Genomic DNA, 21,903 nt, shown 5'->3' with positions numbered 1-21,903 from the left:
CTGCGGATAAGTCTTAAGTGGTCCATGAAACCTCAATCAAAATCTCAGTGTTTTTTTTTCACGGCCAATATAATTTAGTCTATATCTGTCTAACTAATCATACCATATCGAGATATACCAAAAAAGTAGAGTGTAGAATATATTTGCTTTGGTTACATTTTCATCACTCACAGCAGTGCGATACAAAAGTCAAAATGTACCTTTTATATTTGGGAAGGTTCTTGCCAAAGGAAGTATGACGCCCTCATGAGGTAAGAGACCATTTCAAATCAGCTTACCCTATTACGAGCAAAGAAAGCTTAATTTTAGAAATCAGTACTTGGGTTTATCACAACACAATATCTTGAAGCATTGTGGAGGGTGGATTATCACACTGCCAAGCAAAACATTTCACACAGGGTCAGACAAACTTTGATTAAAGCCACGTTCCCTAGAAATTATCAAAACAATTTGTTATTAAGTCATTTTTGCGTTATGGCAGAAAAGTTAAGTTTGATTCTGAACACATATAATTAATCAAGAGTTATCAGGACAGTAAGTCAACAGTGATTAAGATAGGTGATGGTTAAAATTGCTAAAAATTGATGGATCCATTTGCTGATATTGACATCAAAATAGGGGTACCCACAAAACAATCGTTATTTACTACATTACTACGTACCTTAGCAAGGTCCCTCATAGTCTGATACATCTCTTGAGGGGTGTTGGATTCCAGATAGGGAATTAAAGTCGTCAACGTTTCAATAGCACTGTCGCTGTCACCAGGCTTTGCGCCTGTTGTTGGGAAAACAAGTAATACATGAAATAAATTAGCATAAGTCTTAAGTCCATCAACAGCCTTATCACCAGATATGACATCACTGGTATGAGAAATTTTGATAATCTAGGTTAACGGATGGCTTAGGCTCAATGACATATTAGTAGTAGCCCATATTGTATTAGAAACGATAGTAGAAGTAATAGCACATTGAGCATAAGCCAGCTGTTTGCCTCGATTATTTAAATTTCATTCACTGATGCAACAGATGATATACACAGTTCTTCTGAAATCTACTAGTTGATGACAATTACCCCTGACGAGTGTCAGCCGAAAAAATTTGGGTTTATTTCAGTGTGAATATATTATACAATTGTATGCCACAAATTACCGTTATATTTGTTTTGAATTTTCAACAGCTGCTTCACGCACTCCACGGATTCCTTTCTCAAACCGGGCGCAGGGTCACAGCATCTCGCGATAACGCGCGACATGAGCACGCCCATTGTATTTAGCGAATTGTTGTGCTGAAATGAACACAATTTTCAAGGTAAATCAAAAAATACAAGAAAAGAAAATGGAGGTCTAGTGTTGCAAAATACCTTGGTCACTTCGAACGTGTCGTAGTAAACGTCAAAGACGCGTCCAGCGACACGCAAGGCTCGTTCCCTTTCATGCGGTTTCTCCGACATTAGCCAGGTGTGCAGGTGCTGGTGTTTCAAAAGAATGAGAGAATAATATGAATGCATTGCAATTTAATATTAACAATCTCATCATTCCAATGCAACGCAAGACTGCGATACAATGAAAAGATAGGACGGTGTTGAAACGACTTGTCCTGGAAACCAGACACCCTCCCGGCCTAGACGATGTAAAAAAGAGGCATGCACAAGAACAGTGAATGAAAAGTAAAGTTGGATGATATAAAAAAAACAGGCGGCAAAAGAGGTAGCATAATTTGAGATGCCGTATGAAAATTTTTGCGGCCACAAGGCAAATTCTGCCATTAGCACATCATCCAAAATAATTTTATATTTCTTAACCATGACGATTTCGTGAAAACGTGTGACCATTGTGAGTGTGGATCACGACTTGGCAGAAATGTCGTTTCACGAATATTAGTAGCTATGCGTAACACGTTTTTCGTGATGGGATACGTTCAATCGACGTTTAGAGGCTAGATCAGTGGGAATGAAGCATTGGCACTATGTTTATCGTTGTAAAAATACTCCTCTTGTTCTGAAGGGGTATATTTTCATTACTCTAACAAATCAACTCTCTGCTCATATTACTTTACTTGACTCGAATCAATACAATTGACACTTGACGTGGATTTGAATACTGAAATCGTTGTGCATGGTCCTACTCTCGATAGGAGACAAATAAAATGTCTCCAACATCAATAAAATATAATGTAACGAATATGGCTTTGTAAACAACATGCATTTCAACGCCTACTTTTATATCATGATATGGCGCCGGACAGTATGTACATCTAATCAGTCCGCCGTCTGTGTAGCGAGCAGCTACTGATACACAAATGCATACTCGCACGATCACGCACCTTGAAAACTGAATCCAATCCGGCCGGCGTGGGTTTCTTGATGATAATCTCCCTCATTACAGAATACAGACAGACGGTGCATTGCTCTTGAACATGCTGCGTAAATAACAAAGAATTCACAACACTTGACAACTATAGATCGCTAAACATGCCGGATATTAATCAAATGCGAGTCATTCCAATGAAAACCAGTAAACAATGCTAGAGACGGTCACTTTTTATAAAACAGTATCACTCTTTATAAGCTAGGGTTACCATACGTCCTATTTTGTCCTCTTTTTTGAGAATTATGGTCATATATATAGCAAAATCTGACTGAGATGCCGTGAAACAGCACCAAAGTGACGCTCTGGCGGGTTTTTCAGGAGCTGAGCGGAAAGTTGACCTTTTTTTTTAGTCAGCCACCCGACAATGTGAGGGTAAAAAAACTGTATTTCGGGCATCGGGCAAGAAAGATGACCTTTTTTTTAGTCAACCGACCAATGAGTGGGTAAAATTTACCGATTTTTGAGAATTTTCCTCCGGTTTTGCAAGTCTGAAAAAGTGTCCTCTATTCAGATTTCCAAAATATGGTAACCCTATCTTAAGCAGGATTGGCCAGGTGTAATTTTATAGACTTGTGCAAATTTTACTACACAACCGGACTATTATACATTCCCAATACCTAAAACGAATCAGTCCTGAATTGAATTGTCATGACAAAACTGGGTTAACTGAATATATTTTTGGAAAATGCACCTATTTGTAGCTCCAATGGTTATTTTGTGTTAGTTGGGATAATACTTCTGGCAATTTCGAATGCTCCCGCCTTCAGTTAACTGCTAACAGTAGGCGAATCACAAACCAAATCCACTTTTCGAACCACTTACTCAAGTACTCTTGAGATCCTCAGTTTCTACTTCTAGCATAGGCCGACTATAAGTAATTTTCCCATAGCAATGATATGGCTGGTTTTATTTGTGATTTGATTGTGTGAGCAGAAATTCAAATTGTTGACACTAATAATTCATTCATATTGACACATTTACTCAGTCTAAGCTTTTCAACTGACAGCTGACAAGCATAGAGTGAATAAATGTGGCAATATGAATGTATTGCTTGCTACAATATACATAATATGTACGAAATGGAACTTATATAAATACTTCTGCACGAGTAGCAAAGCAGATTGCTTTGATCAGGTATGTTACTTGAAATATTACTTTGTGCTGCAATATAGAAGTCTGATGGAAGTGGAATGTAAATCAAGGAATAAGAAATAAAAACTATATACCGATTTGGAACCCTCTTTATCATCTCCATCAGCCTCTTTTACTTCAGGAAGAGAAATGACATGTTCCGTTGAGATTTTCACCAGTTGAAAGAGATCTGCGTCGTTCAGTGGTGGATCAAGTTTGCTGTGAGAATACTGTCAAGGAAAAATGTACTGACCCACTTATCAATTATGAACACATCACCAGAAATTGAAGCAAATCACAGGCACTGGGTACCAGCACAGAGAGATTGCAGTAAATCACACTATTGAATCCACTGCTCCAACTATAATTTCAGGCTATGTATTATGTGAGAATACCATTCGGTACTACTAAAACGCAGACATAACAGATACCTACTACCTTTCTTAATTTGTTGTCTAATATTGGTATCTTCGATTAGCTATTCAAAGATTATCCCTGGCTGGCACAGTATTGTCCGGCTTAGCTACAACCACATTTCAATGTTAGCGTAGCATTATACTTTGAATGGGAAATCTGTTTTTATTAAGTTACTTCCACTGTGTAGCACAGCATACTAATTTATTATTTGATCCAGCTGTCCTTATCATTAGAGATAGGCATCAGTCAGTAATTGAGTCACACACAATTTGTAACACCATTTCAGACAGAGAACCCTAAAATTAAAGGTTCAAATGTTACTAAACTAGTCTAATTGCTGGCAACACGTTTCATTTTCCGAATACTGCAATGATATGCAGTAAAAAGCTACAAACATGAGTGGAAATAGCATATGTGTGAAATCGTGATCAGTGTCACAAAGTGTGATGAAATTGGCTTGGTCAAAAAAATAACAAAATTACCTTCATTCAGTGTACAACTGGTATTATATTCTATGTGGTAACGTAAAATGTACATATTCAAACTCTTCATATCTCCTATACTGTTGCGATATCATAATGAGTGATACTCGAATACCATACTCAAGTCTAATACTCCATTCAGAATCTAAATCACTCAGATAGTAGATTTTGCACAGCCATATCGATAATGAATAAAATTTTGATGACTTTGGAATGAAAACGCTAAGATTTGCATTCACCTTCTAGGTACAACTCAAAGACTAGACCGCAGAACCTAGTTTATAAAACTCTTTGTTACGTAAAGGATACATGAGCTCCGTCATTGCAGATAAGACGGCCGCTTTCAGCGTGGTAGCCGCGGTCAATCCGTCCTCCTTCAAGAACGTCAGCAAATGGCCGACTATGTCGGGGCGCGACGCCAGGGCCACTTTTTTCTTATTCTTGGCCGAGCGTTCCGAAGGCGGCAGGGGCTGGTGTACAGGGTGGTTGTCCAGGTGGTACGGATGAACTGCGCAAGCGATCAATTCGACGGCGTACACCAGATTTTCTTTCACACCAATATCCTGTTACCAAAAAAAGATTACAAACAAAATGATATTTATATTGAAATAAACCCGAATATTTTCGGCTGTCACTCATCAGGGGTAATCGCCAGCAACTAGTAAAGAATTGAAAAGAGCATTGTATATTAACAATGGTGTTGCCGGTGATACATTATTGATGTAAAACGCCACTGGATTTTACATATGGCTCTTAAAAACGAATCTACGATACCTTACTGAGATTTTCACAATTTGGGCACAGCGTACCTTTACGTTTTTGAACAGCTGAAGTAGGATCTTCACAATGACGGCGTCTACTCTGGATGGAACCAGTTCTGGCGGAGCGTAGTAAGCCGCGTAGCCGCAACAAAGAGCAGCTATTCCTTTTAGCCATTCCGCTTCTTGCATTGCTCGGTCGCTCTGAGGAAATTTTCAATGAATTCAAAGTCAATGAAGCAGTGAAAATCAGAACACTGCCATATTGTGTTATACATACTATATATATGCTCAATAGATCAACCAACAAGATAGCGTAATGGTGTAACGTTCGGCTTCTTGATCGGTATAGCATGGGTTCAATCTCCGGCAGGGTAAGACCAAACACCTGACCAGTAAAACTGGTCGGCTATCTGTGGATTCCTCGCTTGACGCTCACCGTTACCGGGATAGCATGGAAGGCTGGTGCCAGACTTGGAGGCTCAAGAGGATATGTTTATGTATTTTGGTACCTTCCTTGGTATATGTATATCATGACTAGGTGTAAGGTCCTGCTATCAGGCTACCTTGCGTTATGGTACGGATTGGGGTTAGCGCTGGAGTCAGCGTAACTTAGTTAATTTACCAGACACAATTACTTGAGATGTGTCTATTTTGTATGCCTCGGTGCGATGACACTTTGACACACTCCACATCTTGCGTGTCTCACTATTTTCACTGCCTTGTTACTGTGACACTCAATCACAATCTTTCTGATAGACAGGTCAAACATGATATTTTTTAAATTTAGGCTATTCATCGAAAGACAAAGTCACACCAAAAACGTGCGTCCCATGCTCAAATGGTAGGGGTTTCAAAAACTCGATGAAATTCTGTGACTGCCTTCCCATCAGTTTAGGGCAAAGACCTTCATTGATGAAATTGACGAAATGACGCTACTAGATATCAAGCTGACGCCGAGCTTCTGCGAGGTTAAAATGAAAAAGTCGCTGTTCTCAGTAGACATCACAGAATAGGTTACGGACTTACCTTGAAGAATCCACTGAACAGTGAACTGTCCTTCTTCAAGACCTGCTGCTTCACGTAAGTGCCCAGCTTTGACAGGGCCAGATCGAGATGGGAAGACGCAGCATACCCAAGACATATTCCAGCGCCCTGTGCAGCAGATATAGAAAGCACGTTTACTGTATGATAATTCCTGTGTAAGTCACGTAATACTAATGCTCACTCACTAACTGACTAAAATCATTAGAATTAATACTAGATTCAAATTCGAGTACTCGAATCAGCGAGCCCATCTATATTCGCGACCCAGAACCACCTTTCGACTGACCCCAGCTTTAAACAACACCTTTGACTGGTGAAAGATCTTTGTGATCATAGAGATTCAACTAAGGCAACAGTACCTCTCTTTCAGGCAATTCCGAAGGCTTGACCGACTCGAAAAGAGATCCCAGCGACAGGTCCACAAAATCTTTGTTGGCAGACAAGCGTAGGAGAACGCCCAGGCATTTGAAGGAGAAATTCTGGAAAATGCAAGCATGCAGACGGATTAGATGTTTACTCGACGACAGCCTCCAGAATTATGTTCAAGGGCGATGTTACGTACATTACATAAATTGACAAAACAAAATAGCTACTTTTGAAGAAGCGAATGCAATAATGCAGACGGTCGTATACGAACATTACGTCAATGATTTCTCTGTCTACTTTTGAAAAGAATCGTCCGATTCATTACTCATTTACAACCATGAGTAAAAAACAATTACCAAAATTAGAGAAACGGTGGTCATCACACCACCATAGGGCGCTTGATTTTTGACCTCAATTTCCACGTGAAAAGTGGAAATTTTGACATTACTCATATGAAAAAACCTTTTTTTGGCAAATTTTGATGTATCAAGAACTCATATAGGTAAACTCATATATGCACTAAACTCAGGTATGCTATGTATGCCACGCATACCCAGGAATTTTTTTGGGTGTGCAGCATACCCAAAATTTCGTGAATGTGAATTGTGCGTTCCTTATATATAAAAAAGCATTGATTTGCGCAAGTCAAAATGTCTGAGTTGTTTGTTACGAAATCTCTTCTATAATGGCACCGATTTCAAGTGGTTCAAACCTTTCTCATCTTTTATAACTCAAGCTGGACACACATCTTCTGATGGTTATGTTATCTAGCACGCACATGTTTGCGGACATTCGATGTCATTCAGCTTCGCCATGTCACTCTTTAATCGCAATCGCAAATCAGCATACACTAAACGGCATTGTCTCCAAGTCATCGAGAGATAGTAGCCAAAAATGTTAGACCCGAGATGCGATAGTTAGTTACTCGAATAACTTTCTGGTTGTGCTCTCGGATGCCATATTGATTTTCCCAGAAGGAAAAGTTTGGTATACCATTTTATGAAAGACGCCAGGTGATTTTTGTTTGATTTTTAGAAACCTTCATCTCTCTCAGAAGTTTCTTTTTTGAAGAATCTGTATTACGCCATTTACAGACGAGAGATTCAGTCTGAAAACTTTCGAGCGAAATCAATTGGGCGATACAATGTCAAGTTCTGCACCGCCATTACCTTATATCAAACATTTGTTACCTTGTGCGAAGAAATTTGCTGGTACAAGTTCCATTGACTGGTCAGTTCAACGCCCAGCAAGCAAGTCCATTCGTCGTCTGAAACGGCTTCCACGCTGCTGGACAAGAGCTAATAGAAATACAAAGGCGATTAGGCCCTGAAGACCTACCCGAGAACAAGTAACGGTAATACAACCTGAAGAACTTTTTCTTCCCAACCTTTTTGCGACCATAAGCCGTTTGTCAGGCCATCTGGAAATGCGAAATTTCATTGTATTGCAAAGTTATAGTTACCAGGCTATTTAATGCAGTTATCATCACAATTTTACTCATAGAAATGATGCAAACTTGTCCGAAACCTATTTTCTACTTTCGGAAATCATAATTGCGTAAAACGTCTAAAGAACTTTCCAATTGAAAATGGAGTCAGTTCAAAACTTAGGCACTTGATTATACAGGCAGACTTGTGTATGCTAGAAATCTAATTAGTTGACGGTCAACTAACTAATGATTTTTGGGTAGTAGCCTAATAGTTATAGTTATAGTTGTGAGTTTTGAAAAGTGGGTAGTTCTAATTCTTGTTCTAGGTGAGTATTTAGAAAATCCAGAAGTTTGTACAAGTCTGGACATAGTGAAAGTAGATTAGGGTTACCAAATTTTGAGGTCCGAAAAAAGGGACAATTTTCAAAATTTTTGAAAGTAATAATACTGAAGAAGAAAACGGGTGATTTGGGAATTTTTTTCGAGTAGGCTAATAGTATCAGGTTGTTCTGTTAGGTTTGCATTCGTAATTCCGAGCACTATCCCGAAAAAGTTACCTTCTAGGAACTGGCTCATCTCCGGTATCATGGAGTCCCACAGGTTGGCCAATTTGTGGTGTATGACCGGCCCAATGTCGACGAGCAGGTGTAGAATATGATCCGCGTGACACCGGGGCTGTTTCGGGTAGGAAGCCAGGATCATGAGTCGGCACAGTATGCCGAAAGCAGAAGGTACAATCGCTGAAAAAGAATCAGCCTCTTAAACAGTTAACTAAACAGATTTGGTGATGAATATTGCGATTGGGATGAGCAGTTGAGCACATACATCCCAAGAAATTCGTCACTAATGTTATCATCATGTTATCATTAGTATTTTTAAGCCTTTGAATAATGCATGTGCTTGTTTCTTGGTGCTGTTTGTTCTTTCTATTGTTCTTTTCAGTGAAATGGCTAATAACAATGTTGCAGTGACATTTTCCTTTAATAAGATTTGCTTCTTTCAACAGCACTGGTGTCAGATTCATTTTGACGTGGTGGTAACGCTTCTTCCATTCAATGTTATTACAATTATCTTTGAAGATCGAGACATGCAAATAAGCACTACTTCTTATTCCTACATACTCGGCAACAATATTTCGACATAGTTGTATGATAAAATTTACTGTCGTTAACACTAGATTTAGTAAAATATAAAATTTTCCACTCCAATAACTGCTCTGCTACTGGTCTGAATTCAGCCAAATGTTCAAGCATAGTTTTTCAAAGCACCTGAACATTTTCTGTGAAATTTGAAAAATATAATATATCTTTTAATAAATTAAAAATATTCTACTTTAATAACTACGCTTCTACGGGTTGGAGTTGAGCCAAGTCTGATATCCAGCGCTTTTTTGAGGAACCTAACAATTTATGGCGTAGTGTGTAGCCAGAGAATATAAAAAGAGAACTTATTTTTGAACATCCCTAATGAGCAGGAGTTGTCTCGCAAAATGATAAACCCCCCGAAATCGCAATCCTGCATATATATATACATGTATACATTAGGGTTGTCCAAAATTTGGAAAATCTTAAAAAGTCTCCGTGATTGTGTCTCATTCTATAGATTATTGATAAAAAACAACAATTAGCCTGAAAGAAGCTTACAGAAATGCCGTTAAGATTTCGGTCAAAGCATTTGAAAGTAGCTGCTCAAGAACGGGCGTGCCACCGACCATAGAACGGCGAGAAGACTAGTAATCAAACAACCACGGCTATTGATTGGCTAATCGGCTATGCTTCAATGATCACGGCAGCAGCAGCTTGCTGATTAGGTGTTCAAGAAGTCTGCTACCGGCGGGGATTCTGAGTGCGCATTGTTAGTATTTTGGCAGGTGATGATTTCGGATTAATTCAGGACATGTTGAGTTACGAAATACATGATGAACAAACAACACCTGCTTCACAAAACCTTTTACAGCATGACTGCTTTATTGTGAAGGAAGCGCCTATAGCCTACATGCCGTGTTTTTTTACAAGTAAAAGCAAAGGTGCTTTTGCAAATGGTGAACGAATTCCCCGTTTAAGAAGGGATCCATCATCAGTGAATACAAATATAAAGCTTGACTAATTTGTGTGATCTTATTGGACCCAAGTTGTAGTATATAGTTTAAGTTTTGAAGGTTCTAGGGATCGACTGAATCGGCCGGTTATGCTTGGCAGTTATCCTTACAGCAAATTAAATTCACTTATAAGAGTTGTCAAAGTCCTTACTGATGCTGCAGAAAAGAGGTGTAAGGTAAGCATAGGCTATGCTGGATATGATATCCAAACTATTCTGGATACTATATGCAGCATAGTCTGTGCTTTTCTTCTCACCTCTTTTCAGCGGGATCAATAAGGACTTTGAGATACCATATCCAGCATAGCCTGTAGGAGTGTGCGTACATTACCACCTCTTTTCTGCGTTTTCATTAATGACTTAAACAACGCCTACAAGTGCATGCAATTTGCTGTAAGCATCTGATAAGTGCCAAGCATAACCGGCTGATTCCGCCAATCCCTAGAGCATTCAAAACGTCACCTATAGACTACAGCTTCAGCCCAATAAGATCACACAAAGTATAGTGTCATTGTTAAGCTATATATATTTGTATTCACTGATGATGGATGCGTACTGAAACGGGGAATTCGCTCAACACTTGCATAAGCACCTTTGCTTTATCTCGGTGAAAACACGGCATGTAGGCTTCAGCCGTTTCCTTCACACTAAAGCAGTCGTGCTGTAAAAGCTTCTGGGAAGCAGGTGTTGTTTGTTCATCATGTATTTCGTAACTCAACATGTCCTGAATTAATCCGAAATCATCACCTGCCAAAATACTAACAATGCGCACTCAGAATCCCCGCCGGTAGCAGACTTCTTGAACACCTAATCAGCAAGCTGCTGCTGCCGTGATCATTGAAGCATAGACGATTAGCCAATCAAGAGCCGTTGTTGTTTGATTACTAGTCTTCTCGCCGTTCTATGGTCGGTGGCACGCCCATTCTTGAGCAGCTACTTTCAAACGTTTTGACCGAAATCTTAACGGCATTTCTGTAAGCTTCTTTCAGGCTAATTGTTGTTTTATCAATAATCTATAGAATGAGACACAATCACGGAGACTTTTTAAGATTTTCCAAATTTTGGACAACCCTAGTATACATATAAACGATTCGTTACGTTGTTCTGAGAAATTGATGACATAATCTCGTGCGCGATTCTCTCTTTTCTTCTTCGCAATGTGAGCCAGGCATCGGCAGATTACCCCTACGGCAGGAGTCATCGTGTCCACGTTCAAGAATTCAAACAGGTACGGCCACAAAACCTAAAATTCAATCAATTCAGTTCAATTTATAATTAACAATGTCATCATTTCAATACACCACAAGACTGTGATGCAAAGAAGAGATAGGAAGGTGTCGAAATGACTTGGAGTAGTCTTTGAAATCAGATCAGGACTAGGGTTAGTTCGGATATCAATAATTTTCACTATCCGGATAACGGATATATCCGGATATTTTGAAATTTATCTAACCGGTTAACCGGATAATAACTGCTAAGTGAGACAATCGATTTCATTAGGTCTGCATGTAAAACGGATCGCAAAATCATTACACAGTGTTATTGTAGAGTACCTACCTACGCGCGCAGTATGAGCGAATACGAGAAAAACCACGCAAATTAAATGTTCACTGCTTCTGCAATGCCCTCTTTTTAAAGCACAGATGCATCAATTGTGGGATCCTGTAGCCGGGACCCGAATTTTGTAACAAAGAGTCCACGTTCATTGAATGCTTTTTCAGCTTCCACAGAAGTGGGCTGAATAGAAAGCAGCGCTTCGTAGAGAGTCAAAAGGTTGGCAGGTCGTACGCCGGAAACTTCAACGGCTTTACATCCTTTTGACCATCCTTATGTTTAGGTTTGGAGTACTAGAAGGACGACTAGCTGATACTGGAATTGATGCCGACATGATACCTCGCTCTAATTCACGTGATCAGGCACGCAGCCAGCCGAAAATGTAGGGGGATTGAAATGAAATAAAATCAGGGGGTTTCGATTTTTTTTCGAATTAATCATCAGCGGAAATCAATTACGCTTGCACGCACGCACATTTTTGCGAACATTCGATGTCATTCAGTTTCGCGGTGTCACACTCAGAATCACTGATTAGAATACACTTAACGGCGTATCGTCAACAAGCCATCGAGAGATAGGAGCCAATGCATGCTGGGTCCGAGATGGTCAGGCCAGCGATTATATCGTTCGTAGGCCTATTGCAGATGCGATTGTGTAGGTCAACGATAATATCGTGAGCACCAAGCCAATGAAGATGTGATTGAGCAGGCCTGCCAAAGAATAGTGTGTACACTGCACATGGCCCATTGCAGATGCGATTCTTCAATCCAGTGGAACTATCGGCTTGTTGAAGACGCGATAAATCAGGCCAGAGACGATAGCCGAGCGCGCGGCAATCAATGACCTAATTTAACGATCTTCTCAGCAGGAGATCGCGTCACATTACATTGTGCAATGTGTACAGACGCATCTCGCTAATTGGCAACACGCTTCTCGTTAATCGGCCGCGCCAACACTGAATACGACTTATTGAAGCTTACTAAAACGTGTAAAATGCATTAGCAACGATTCTTTTTTATCCGGTTAACCGGCAGAAAAATATCCGGATATCAGATAGTGAAAATACCTGCGGTTAACCGGTTAACCGGTTAACCGTTATCCGGATAATCCAACCCTAATCAGGACTGGGCGATGCAAAAAGGAGGCATGCACACTGCATGAAAAGTAGGAGAAGATAATACAATATGACAAGTGGTAAAATGAGGTGGCTTGTGACGGAAGGCGAGATCGATATGTCAGGTCGTGGTCTGGTAAACTTGAGTAATATTCATTCAGCAGAAATTGCTGGTATTTCAAATTGAATGTGGACACTGGACATTCTCGACGACTGTCGGATAGCGGGCGAGATACTGTTCCAAACTGCAGGTCCGATGTATTTGATACAGCGATGATTTTTTACGTCGACCATGTAGAAACGACCAGGATAATAATATCACGAAAATAACGACTGTCTGTTTGAATGAAACGGGCCATGGGATTCCACGGGTTCAAAATATTGTCACATACAGAATAAGGACACTGATACTAATTCAAGTGATTCGGCCTAAATTTTACTGTTTACAAGACCTGTGGAGTCAGTTGACTTTCACACACTTTCACACTGGCTTGGACTACTAATCATTTCTTCACAGAACTACAGCCTGTAAATCTATTCATTTTTCAGGTATTATTACCATATGTATTCATTATATTCAGTTATTATTACCATATGAATCTGACTATTCTTATCGAATTACTGAATAGCTAATAATAGTGAATTCTTGGATATTCTAATACCCGGTATTGATAAACATTGATTGAATTATTATTATTATTCCTTCATTTTAAAAAAGCCAACTTTTGTGCCGAATATTAACGAAGTAATTGTATCAGCGTCCAACTGAGCGTTTCCTTCAGCATGGATGACGGGAAAAACACCAAAAAGGACTGTTATGTTGGGCATAGATACTCTCAACAAGTACATCAAGGTTGATGTGAGATTGATGGACCTAATATGGTCGTTTAGTCATCCTCCAATCTGCTCATTTCTGCAAATTGTATTGTGTGCACTGTGCAGATCAAAATTCTGGCGTTTCTTGTTAATGGCGGAAGGACGTGTTCTGTTCATTGAAGATGGGTCTGTTGGGTTAGATGGGTATTATTATATTTCATATGTAACCATTGAATAACAGGGGTTTACTTTATTTTGGATACAAATCTTAGGGCCTGTTTTGAATCCTCTCTGATTAGATGTTGGAAATCCCAAGCTACTAACACACTCCCTCTTGCAGTGGAGTGATAGCGTGGTGGTATTATCCACGGCTGCAACACCAATGGGTTGCGGACCGTTCGAGTCCGACTCCAGAATTCCTACTCAAGTGTTGGAGGTTTATCTAGGCTCCTCCTCGTCACGTGAACCGCATAACAGGTGTCTTATAAAAGCCTAGAAGTGGGCCGCGCTACAGGCCGGCAGTTACGAAATCAAAAATAAAGAATATCGGCCTGGTGTAAATTACCATAGTAGTCCAAACACCATGAATATCAAAGAAACAAACAAACTACTTCTTACATCATTATTTCCTACTGATAATTGAAGTGGTTTTGGTAAGATTCAGTAAGCGCTTCTTTAAGAACACAGAGTACCAAATCAATATCTTGCTGTATCAAGCTACTTACAACATCCATGCCATCGATGGTGGTCGTCATCAGATACAGTACGTCATCACACATGCCCTGTAAAGCTACATCGTTGGCGATTTCTTGTTCCGACTGTCCAACCAAGTCTAATAGGGTAATTGGCACAACGAATAATATCTACACTCAGAAAAGCTATGAGACTTGACAGTACTTGATGGTTTATCAGGACCTTTATAAGCGCATTGCTTAACTATGAATTCCACAAACTTTTCGCCGCCTTCTTGAAGCAGGAAACTGTGCGTCGCCATGGCAGAGATCACCTGAAACAAAAACAGATTGCATGGATTTGCATCATTACTATGAACAGGATGCAGGAGAAATGACCAGAATTAGATAATAATATCTGATTGCTGAGATGGCCAAACTAAAAAATAACATATTTCTTGAAGCTGACTTTGTGACTATTGTGTGGGTTGGTCACTACTTGACAGAACTGGCACTTCGTGACCATTCTTAGCTTTGTGCAACAGGGTTTCGATACTGACACACTCCTGACAGAAGTTCTGAGGGTGAAAAGGTAGAAACGAAGTGCTAAAATGCCCTAATTACAATATATAGGCCTACTACAGTGATTCTAACGTTTATGTGTCAAGTGAGAACAAGGTTTTGTCACACATTGTTGCGTGACTTAATAAATCAAAGATTACATTGCTTTGCAATGTTAAATGCAGTGTTTTGCTTGTTTACAATGTTAAGTAGACAATATGATTGATGGGACATCTTCCAACAAGTCACTAAGACTAGAGCTAAGCACTAAGTATGATTATAAGTAAGATATAAAAAGCCAGGATTGTTTTAAGAAAAGTCAATACAAAGATAGCATCCCCCATTAGCATCCAAATGTAGGGAGTTTGTTTGACTAGAGCTCAATTGAGATTCTAATCCTGTTACAAATTAGCTTGCTGTGAAATTCTTCTACAAAAAATTATGACACTGGAGTTAAGAAGTTGGATAACTATGATTTAGTTGGCGTTAGACAGACCTCAAGCAATTGAGACATACCCGGGTCAAATGCTGCTTCACTTTGTTGCTCGTTTCCACCAACACCTTTGTGAGTCCAACTATGATAATGTCCTTCCTCTGACTCATCTGTGCTGCTGAAAAATGAATTCGCATAAGACTCGAGCTTGAAAAGAGACATCCTATGCAAGGTAAAAAGATCTAACTGATTTCCCTTGTGACTTGTTGTACAGTAAAATTATGACTTTGTGTTAATGCCATTGATGCATTGAGAATTGAAATGCCAGTGTTTTTTATGGATTATGATTCTTTCGTCATGCTTTCCCACATCGGTCATCTTATTAATATGTTTATTTCCCTGTGGTGTGGCAAAAAGAAAATACTTCTTCAGATATCACCAGGATTCAGGCAAAACTACATAGATTTTCCAAATTCGTGTTAAGTTGGTTTGATTGCCAACTACTGTAATTTTCATAATGCTTTGATGATACTTTTTTCAAGTGAAATCTTCATCACTTCAACCTTCAAACATACAAAACAAGACATCCCTACCACATCCGACCTATTTATTTTGACTTGGAAGGTCCGCCCCAAAAACGACTACTTATGTCAACACAGACAGACATGGTCAAAGCAATCAGCTTTACAGCTTCAGTAGAAGTAGATACAAATCACTAAATTACAAGTAAAAGTAACTACTTTTCAGTTAGCCTAAAAAAGAGCCTCTTACGCAGCGCAAATAGTGAGTAGGCGTACCTGAAACTGATATTGGGTAATATTTCATGAGATTCCAATGACAATTCCACTCATACAAGTGATGCGTACCTATCTCTGAACTATATTCTACTTTTCGATATTTGAAGTGACAAACGTAAATAATTTTCCCTTAAAATCTCTAGTGACCAGTGAAAGTAGGCAAATCTACTTGAGTACTTGTTACTAACCACCTCTGGTAATTAAACGCAATTTCACTTCCTCCTACTTGAGTATCATCGATAGCAGCTGACAATTTCTAATGAAAAGTTTTCCGTCTGATGTTGGTATGGCTGCCACCAGGGTTGTAACCAAGTCACAAGGCTCGGAGTCACAAGTCAATCTCACTTTTATAATATTGACTCGAGCCAAGTCGAGTCATTTATAATTCGTAAACGAGTCAAGTCCGAGTCCAAGTCACCGATCAGAGGGTCGAGTCCGAGTCATGGTATCATGACTTGAGTCCGAGTCCAAGTCATTCTGTTTACTGCTCAGTTTCCAGTTAAAGTCTTGTTAAACCCACTTTATATAACTCTGTTCGGCGATATCGAATGGTTCGCATTTATAATAAATTAATTTTCCTCGCTTTTAGCAGTTTCTGGTCGCATTTTCAAGTACCAGTACCAATAGACGAAATCCCAATAGTGTGATTACTTTATTATTTTACGAAATTACAATGAAATGTCGGTCTTGGCCGTCTGAATCTCGAGTCATATGACTTGGTTTGAGTCATGCGCAATGACTCGAGTCCAAGTCGAGTCAATGCACAGATTGACTCGAGTCGAGTTGAGTTATTTCCGTATTTTGCGAAAATGGCTCGAGTCAAGTCGAGTCATCAGAAAATCGTGACTCGAGTCGAGTCATGACTCGAGTCATTACAATCCTGGCTGCCACCCACTCATCAGAGGACTGCAAAAACCTAACAACTCACGCGCCGAATTGATGAGGTGTCTCAAAATAACTAGACATCCGATTCGGACCCTTTCGTCCCTGGCGTCCACTCGGGCCAGCATGTAATTGACCAGCATCTCGTTGTATAGAACAGCTGCAGACATTGATACAGAATTTACCGTCAGACATTCATAGAGAATTTGAATGTTGGAATACGCACCCAAAATGCTGAAGCACCGTAGCACCTCGTTGAAGTTCTTTTGATTTTTCTCTCCGTTTCCGTTGCATATCTGCGAAACGGGATCAAGTGATAGAATTAGGGCTGAGAAAAATCGCATACTTGGATGCTATGATTCCGAGTCAGTAAGTAAGCTTCGAGTCGACTATTAGATCATCAAGTATTTTGACATCATAACAGTAATAATTACTTCCAAATTTCGCAGTCATTAATTCTTATGATTCGCTTTTTAGCCATTATTTCAAGATTATTAGATAATCTAATTGAGCTTAAGCCATCTGCTCGCCTCGATTATTCGAATTTTCATGCCAGTGACCTCATATTTGGTGATGCAATCGTAGATACAGAAAGCTCTGTTCAATTCTCTACTTGCCAACAGGGTTGTAACCAAGTCACAAGGTTCCGAGTGACAAGTCAATCTCACTTTTATAGTTTTGAGCAGAATTGGATCAATTGTAATTTGTAATTGAGCTGAATGTAATTAATTACATTTTTTCATGTAATTGTAATTGTAATTGAAGCATTTCTATTTTGTGTAAGTGTAATTGTAATTCTAATGCGATCAAAATTTTGCTCAATTACAATCTCAATTACATTTTCATGGAAACCTGACAATCACAACATAAAATAATCATTTAATCAATCATTTATTCGTGAAAATCCGGTACAAACCATGATGACGACGAGGGGCCTTAAACAGTCACCACATGTAATAATTAGCCTATTTACATCGGTGTTCTATGTGTGCTGCGTTATAACTAGATAATTCAGTCACGCTATACTGTTTCCCATACTTCAGTAGCAACAGAAAACTTTGCTCATTACAATATAGGCTAAACCAGTGGTTCTCAAATTGGGGGCGTGCCCCCTTGGGTGACGTGAAAGCATCTTAACGTGGCGCCAGTGGGCGAAACTAAATCTTAATATTTCGAAAATGGATGAAGAGCAAATAATCTCTTCTGAAACCTGTGCTGAACCATTTCCTACACCACGGTCAAAGTTTTTTTTTAATCTCTGACCAGTACCGAGGCTTGTTGCAACAATAGCAAAAAAAATTCAAGTTTCCATTCTAGGCTTCATCAAACTTCATCCCGCATTTGAAGAGATGTTATCCCAATTTTACCTCCAATCATGGCCAAGTTTACTGGGGCCAGAAACTTTTCGCACTCTAATGTTCATCAAATGCAATCTAACAGTTTCCGAGCAAGTGAAAATGTAAATGCGAACCAAAATATTGTAACTCTTAGTTATCAGAAGGTTCTTTCCTTTTGCGTTTATTTCAATTTTACGCATCTTATCGGTATCATCCTTATCGCTGACGCCTTACCAATTACATTTCATTATTCTGACGCAGCTCTGAGTAGCATAATCGTTTGATTACATTTCATTGACTGTCCTGTAGCCTATATTTGCTGTTAGTCGCTCAAACCTTTGGTTCTTAACAGTCGCTTGAAACCTTTTTCTGTTCTTGTAGTTTTCAGTACTCATAATTAGGAATAGTTCGAATACGTTCGAGTTTTTTTTAATTAAAGGGTATTCTACATATCAGGAATGAAACATGAATAGCTTGAGATTGTTACTAATTACGTCGCTACGGTTGTCAAAGAACACCTCCTTACTGAATCAATTACCTGTTTAAAAGTAATTGTAATTGTAATTATAATTGTAATTAATTACATGTTTAACAGTGATTGTAATTGTTATTTGATATTTTTAGCATTGAGTAATTGTAATTGTAATGTAATTTAAACATGCAAGGAAGTAATTGTAATTGTAATTGTAATTGAATTAAAATATTGTAATTGATCCAACTCTGGTTTTGAGTCGCGTCAAGTCGAATCATTTTCGATTAACCACCGAGTCAAGTCTAAGTCAGCTAGTAGAGGGTCGTGTCCAAGTCAGCTAGTAGAGGGTCGTGTCCGAGTCACAGTGTTTTGACCCGAGTCCGAGTCATTATGTGCACTGCTCAGTTTTCAGTTCAATCGGGTTCCATGCACTTTTGTCAGCTCGAGTGATATAGAATGGCTTGCGTTCATAATATCGTGATTATCTTCAGTCTTAACCGTTTCTGGCTCTATTTTCCAAGTATCAGGACTGATAGACGAAATACCAATAATGCAGTAACTTTACTATTGTTCGAAGTTACAATGAAATGTCTGTCTTGGTCGTCCTAGTCTCGAGTCATGCACAATGACTCAAGCATAGTCGTGTCATTTTACGCATTTTAAAATATGTCAAGTCACGTCCAGTCACCGAAAAATCGCGACTCGAGTCATTACAACAAGGATTGCCGCTGATGAATGATGGGGTTCAATTCAATATAAATAGATTAATCAATTGTATACCGAAGTACACCAAATAATAGAATAGAAATAATTTGAAGGCCTTACATGTCCATGCAGGACCGTAACTAGGGCGTCCAAATTCAAATCGAGAACTTTAATTTGCGCATCCGTCGTAGCAGTAATAACGTCGCATAACGCCTTCGTAATGGGATGCGGATCATTCGGCTGTCTGTAGACGCAGGAAATCACTATTTTGATCGAGTACGATCTTGTAACAGCGTTATCTTACTTCCTGTACAAGGACACCAGCAAAGACACGAGCTTGGGCGCCTGCTCCTCTAGCTTTTCCATGTCTAGCAGCATCGTTATCTTGCCCAAAGCATCCACCACAGAACAACGTAGCTGAAATAAAATATTACAAACAATTTAAACAGCAACAGTAACTGTTTCTGGTAATGTATCAGTATAGTTCCTGACAATGTAACCCATTGACATCAATCTTAGCCAGGCCAGGTCCCCAGGGGAAGAATATAAGCAGCAATTATGATAGTGGATGTTTCATGTTCATGATTGGTCGTGGGTGTGATTTAAAAAGGATGACAGGAAATTTACATGCAATTACATGTTTTGCCAAAACATCATTGCATCAGAAAATGTACTGTGCAACTTCAAGCCTACCCATAAACGGTGGAGCCTATTATAAGAAATATCGGTGTCTAATACCTATAAGACTCTTTTGGCTCAAAACTTCACATAAAATAAATAGTTTTGAAGTATCATCATCATCATCATTGGTTTAGTAGCAATTTTTATCAGTTCCATACACCACAAAAATGCGATACAATGAAAAGACAGGAAGATGTCAAAGCGACTTGGAGTAGTCTATCAGACACCCACCTTGGCCTAGGCCAGTGGTTCTCAACCGCCGGTCCGCGGACCGGTGCCGGTCCGCGACGACATTCCTGCCGGTCCGCCAGGTAAATTACAATTTTACACCATAAATTCAAGATTAAATGTAAAAGCCTTGTCCTATTGATGAAATAAATAGAAAATCAAATTTTAAACTGATTCAGAACTTTTTGAGGTAACACTAGGGCTGGAAACATGCTCGATTTGACTTAAAGTTCAAGACGTGTCATTTGACGACATGCGAGCGACAAGTACAGAACAGGTACGAGCTGACTCATCGCTAAACAGCGCTGTTTGATCATTCGTCTTCGATTCATTCATTTTGTGCAGGACCGTAACCGGGGCACCCCAAACCGCCTAATTGGAGAAGGGCTGAGCTTGAAAAGAACCCGAAATTATTTTGCAAATGAACATCAGGGTTGTATCCAAGTCGTAAGGTTACGAGTCACAAGTCAATCTCACTTTGTTAGTTTTGACTCGAGTCAAGTCGAGTCATTTTCAATTCAGCACCGAGTCAAGTCCGAGTTCAAGTCACTGAGTGGACTGTCGAGTGCGAGTCATAGTGTTTTGACTCGAGTCCGAGTCCAAGTCATTGTGTGGACTTTTCAGTTTCGAGTTAATGTCATGTGAGACCACCTTTTCACAACTCTACTCGGTGATATCGAATGCTTCTCATTCATAATATTCTCATTTTCGTCACTTTTAACAGTTTCAGGTAGCATTTTCAAGTAGGCCCTAGTAGTATTGATAGACGAAATAATATCAGTGTGATAACTTTACTATTCTTCGAAATTGCAATGAAATGCCTGTCTTGGTAGACCCAGTCTCGAGTCATATTACTTGGTCCGAGTCATGTGCAACGACTCGAGTACAAGTCGAGTCAATACACAAACTGACTCGAGTCATTACAACCATGATGAATATAAATCATAGCGTATTTATTTGAAACTTTTTTCAACATTTTTCAATTTCTTTTCGCTCTTTGCGCGATTTAGTGACACTAAATGTCTTGCATATTAGGTGCCCGTCTCCGAGAAATACGCATGATTTATAGAAATAGGCATTTGGGCGTTAGCCATCACCGCGCCATGACGTACCAACACATAATAATGAAGATTAGGCTAACATGGGACTCCGAAAGGAGTGCCAAAAATACGGCAGCAAGAAAACCGATTCAGTCATGAATGGCGGAAAATTTTCGCTATTGACGCGATTAAGCTACTTAAACTCTTTGCTTACAATGAGTAGAATGAATGTGCTCACAAGTACAGGTGAAAACATCCTCCCAACTGTGGCTTTATCGACCTGTGGGGCACAAGTTCAATGCTTTTGGAGGTGGGCTGACGAAGTGCTTTTTCGGGACGGATTGCCGGTATAGTTACTATAAGGTGTTTTCTTGCGTCACGCATTGTATTCGTAGCTGTCAGACTAGCCTATGCGTCTGGTGGCAGTGGGCAATGAGCAAGGTAGCACGACAAGGTGCTTGGTTCGACTCCGAAACGCTTCTTGTATCGATATTGTCAAGGAGAAGAATATTATTCG

The 21,903-nt window shown here is 39.5% G+C and overlaps 1 protein-coding gene across 3 annotated transcripts in view; it reads right to left on the bottom strand.

The window, feature by feature from the left end:
• The window catches only part of LOC145434976 (maestro heat-like repeat-containing protein family member 1), a 135,886-nt gene that overhangs the window by 103,340 nt on the left and 10,643 nt on the right, over window positions 1-21,903 (bottom strand). For 2 of the 3 annotated variants that reach the window (XM_080312204.1, XM_080312206.1), the window contains exons 7-26: window positions 19,742-19,854; window positions 19,558-19,681; window positions 17,150-17,219; window positions 16,970-17,083; window positions 15,328-15,422; window positions 14,477-14,585; window positions 14,305-14,411; window positions 11,194-11,338; window positions 8,556-8,738; window positions 7,934-7,989; window positions 7,760-7,867; window positions 6,563-6,682; window positions 6,186-6,311; window positions 5,208-5,360; window positions 4,708-4,961; window positions 3,595-3,718; window positions 2,322-2,417; window positions 1,360-1,467; window positions 1,149-1,284; window positions 662-774 (exon numbers count right to left, since the gene is read on the bottom strand). In XM_080312204.1, the coding sequence (XP_080168330.1) occupies window positions 662-774; window positions 1,149-1,284; window positions 1,360-1,467; window positions 2,322-2,417; window positions 3,595-3,718; window positions 4,708-4,961; window positions 5,208-5,360; window positions 6,186-6,311; window positions 6,563-6,682; window positions 7,760-7,867; window positions 7,934-7,989; window positions 8,556-8,738; window positions 11,194-11,338; window positions 14,305-14,411; window positions 14,477-14,585; window positions 15,328-15,422; window positions 16,970-17,083; window positions 17,150-17,219; window positions 19,558-19,681; window positions 19,742-19,854 (2,454 nt within the window). The remainder of the gene's footprint in view (window positions 1-661; window positions 775-1,148; window positions 1,285-1,359; window positions 1,468-2,321; window positions 2,418-3,594; window positions 3,719-4,707; window positions 4,962-5,207; window positions 5,361-6,185; window positions 6,312-6,562; window positions 6,683-7,759; window positions 7,868-7,933; window positions 7,990-8,555; window positions 8,739-11,193; window positions 11,339-14,304; window positions 14,412-14,476; window positions 14,586-15,327; window positions 15,423-16,969; window positions 17,084-17,149; window positions 17,220-19,557; window positions 19,682-19,741; window positions 19,855-21,903) is intronic. The other variant, XM_080312205.1, reaches the window with a different exon arrangement.

Source organism: Botryllus schlosseri, chromosome 3 (genome assembly GCF_051294905.1).
Source record: "Botryllus schlosseri isolate E-star chromosome 3, Bs_hap1, whole genome shotgun sequence".
In the NCBI taxonomy this organism is placed as follows: Eukaryota; Metazoa; Chordata; class Ascidiacea; order Stolidobranchia; family Styelidae; genus Botryllus; species Botryllus schlosseri.
Note: the sequence above shows the minus strand (reverse complement) of the source record. Positions and strands in the feature narration are given on the sequence as shown.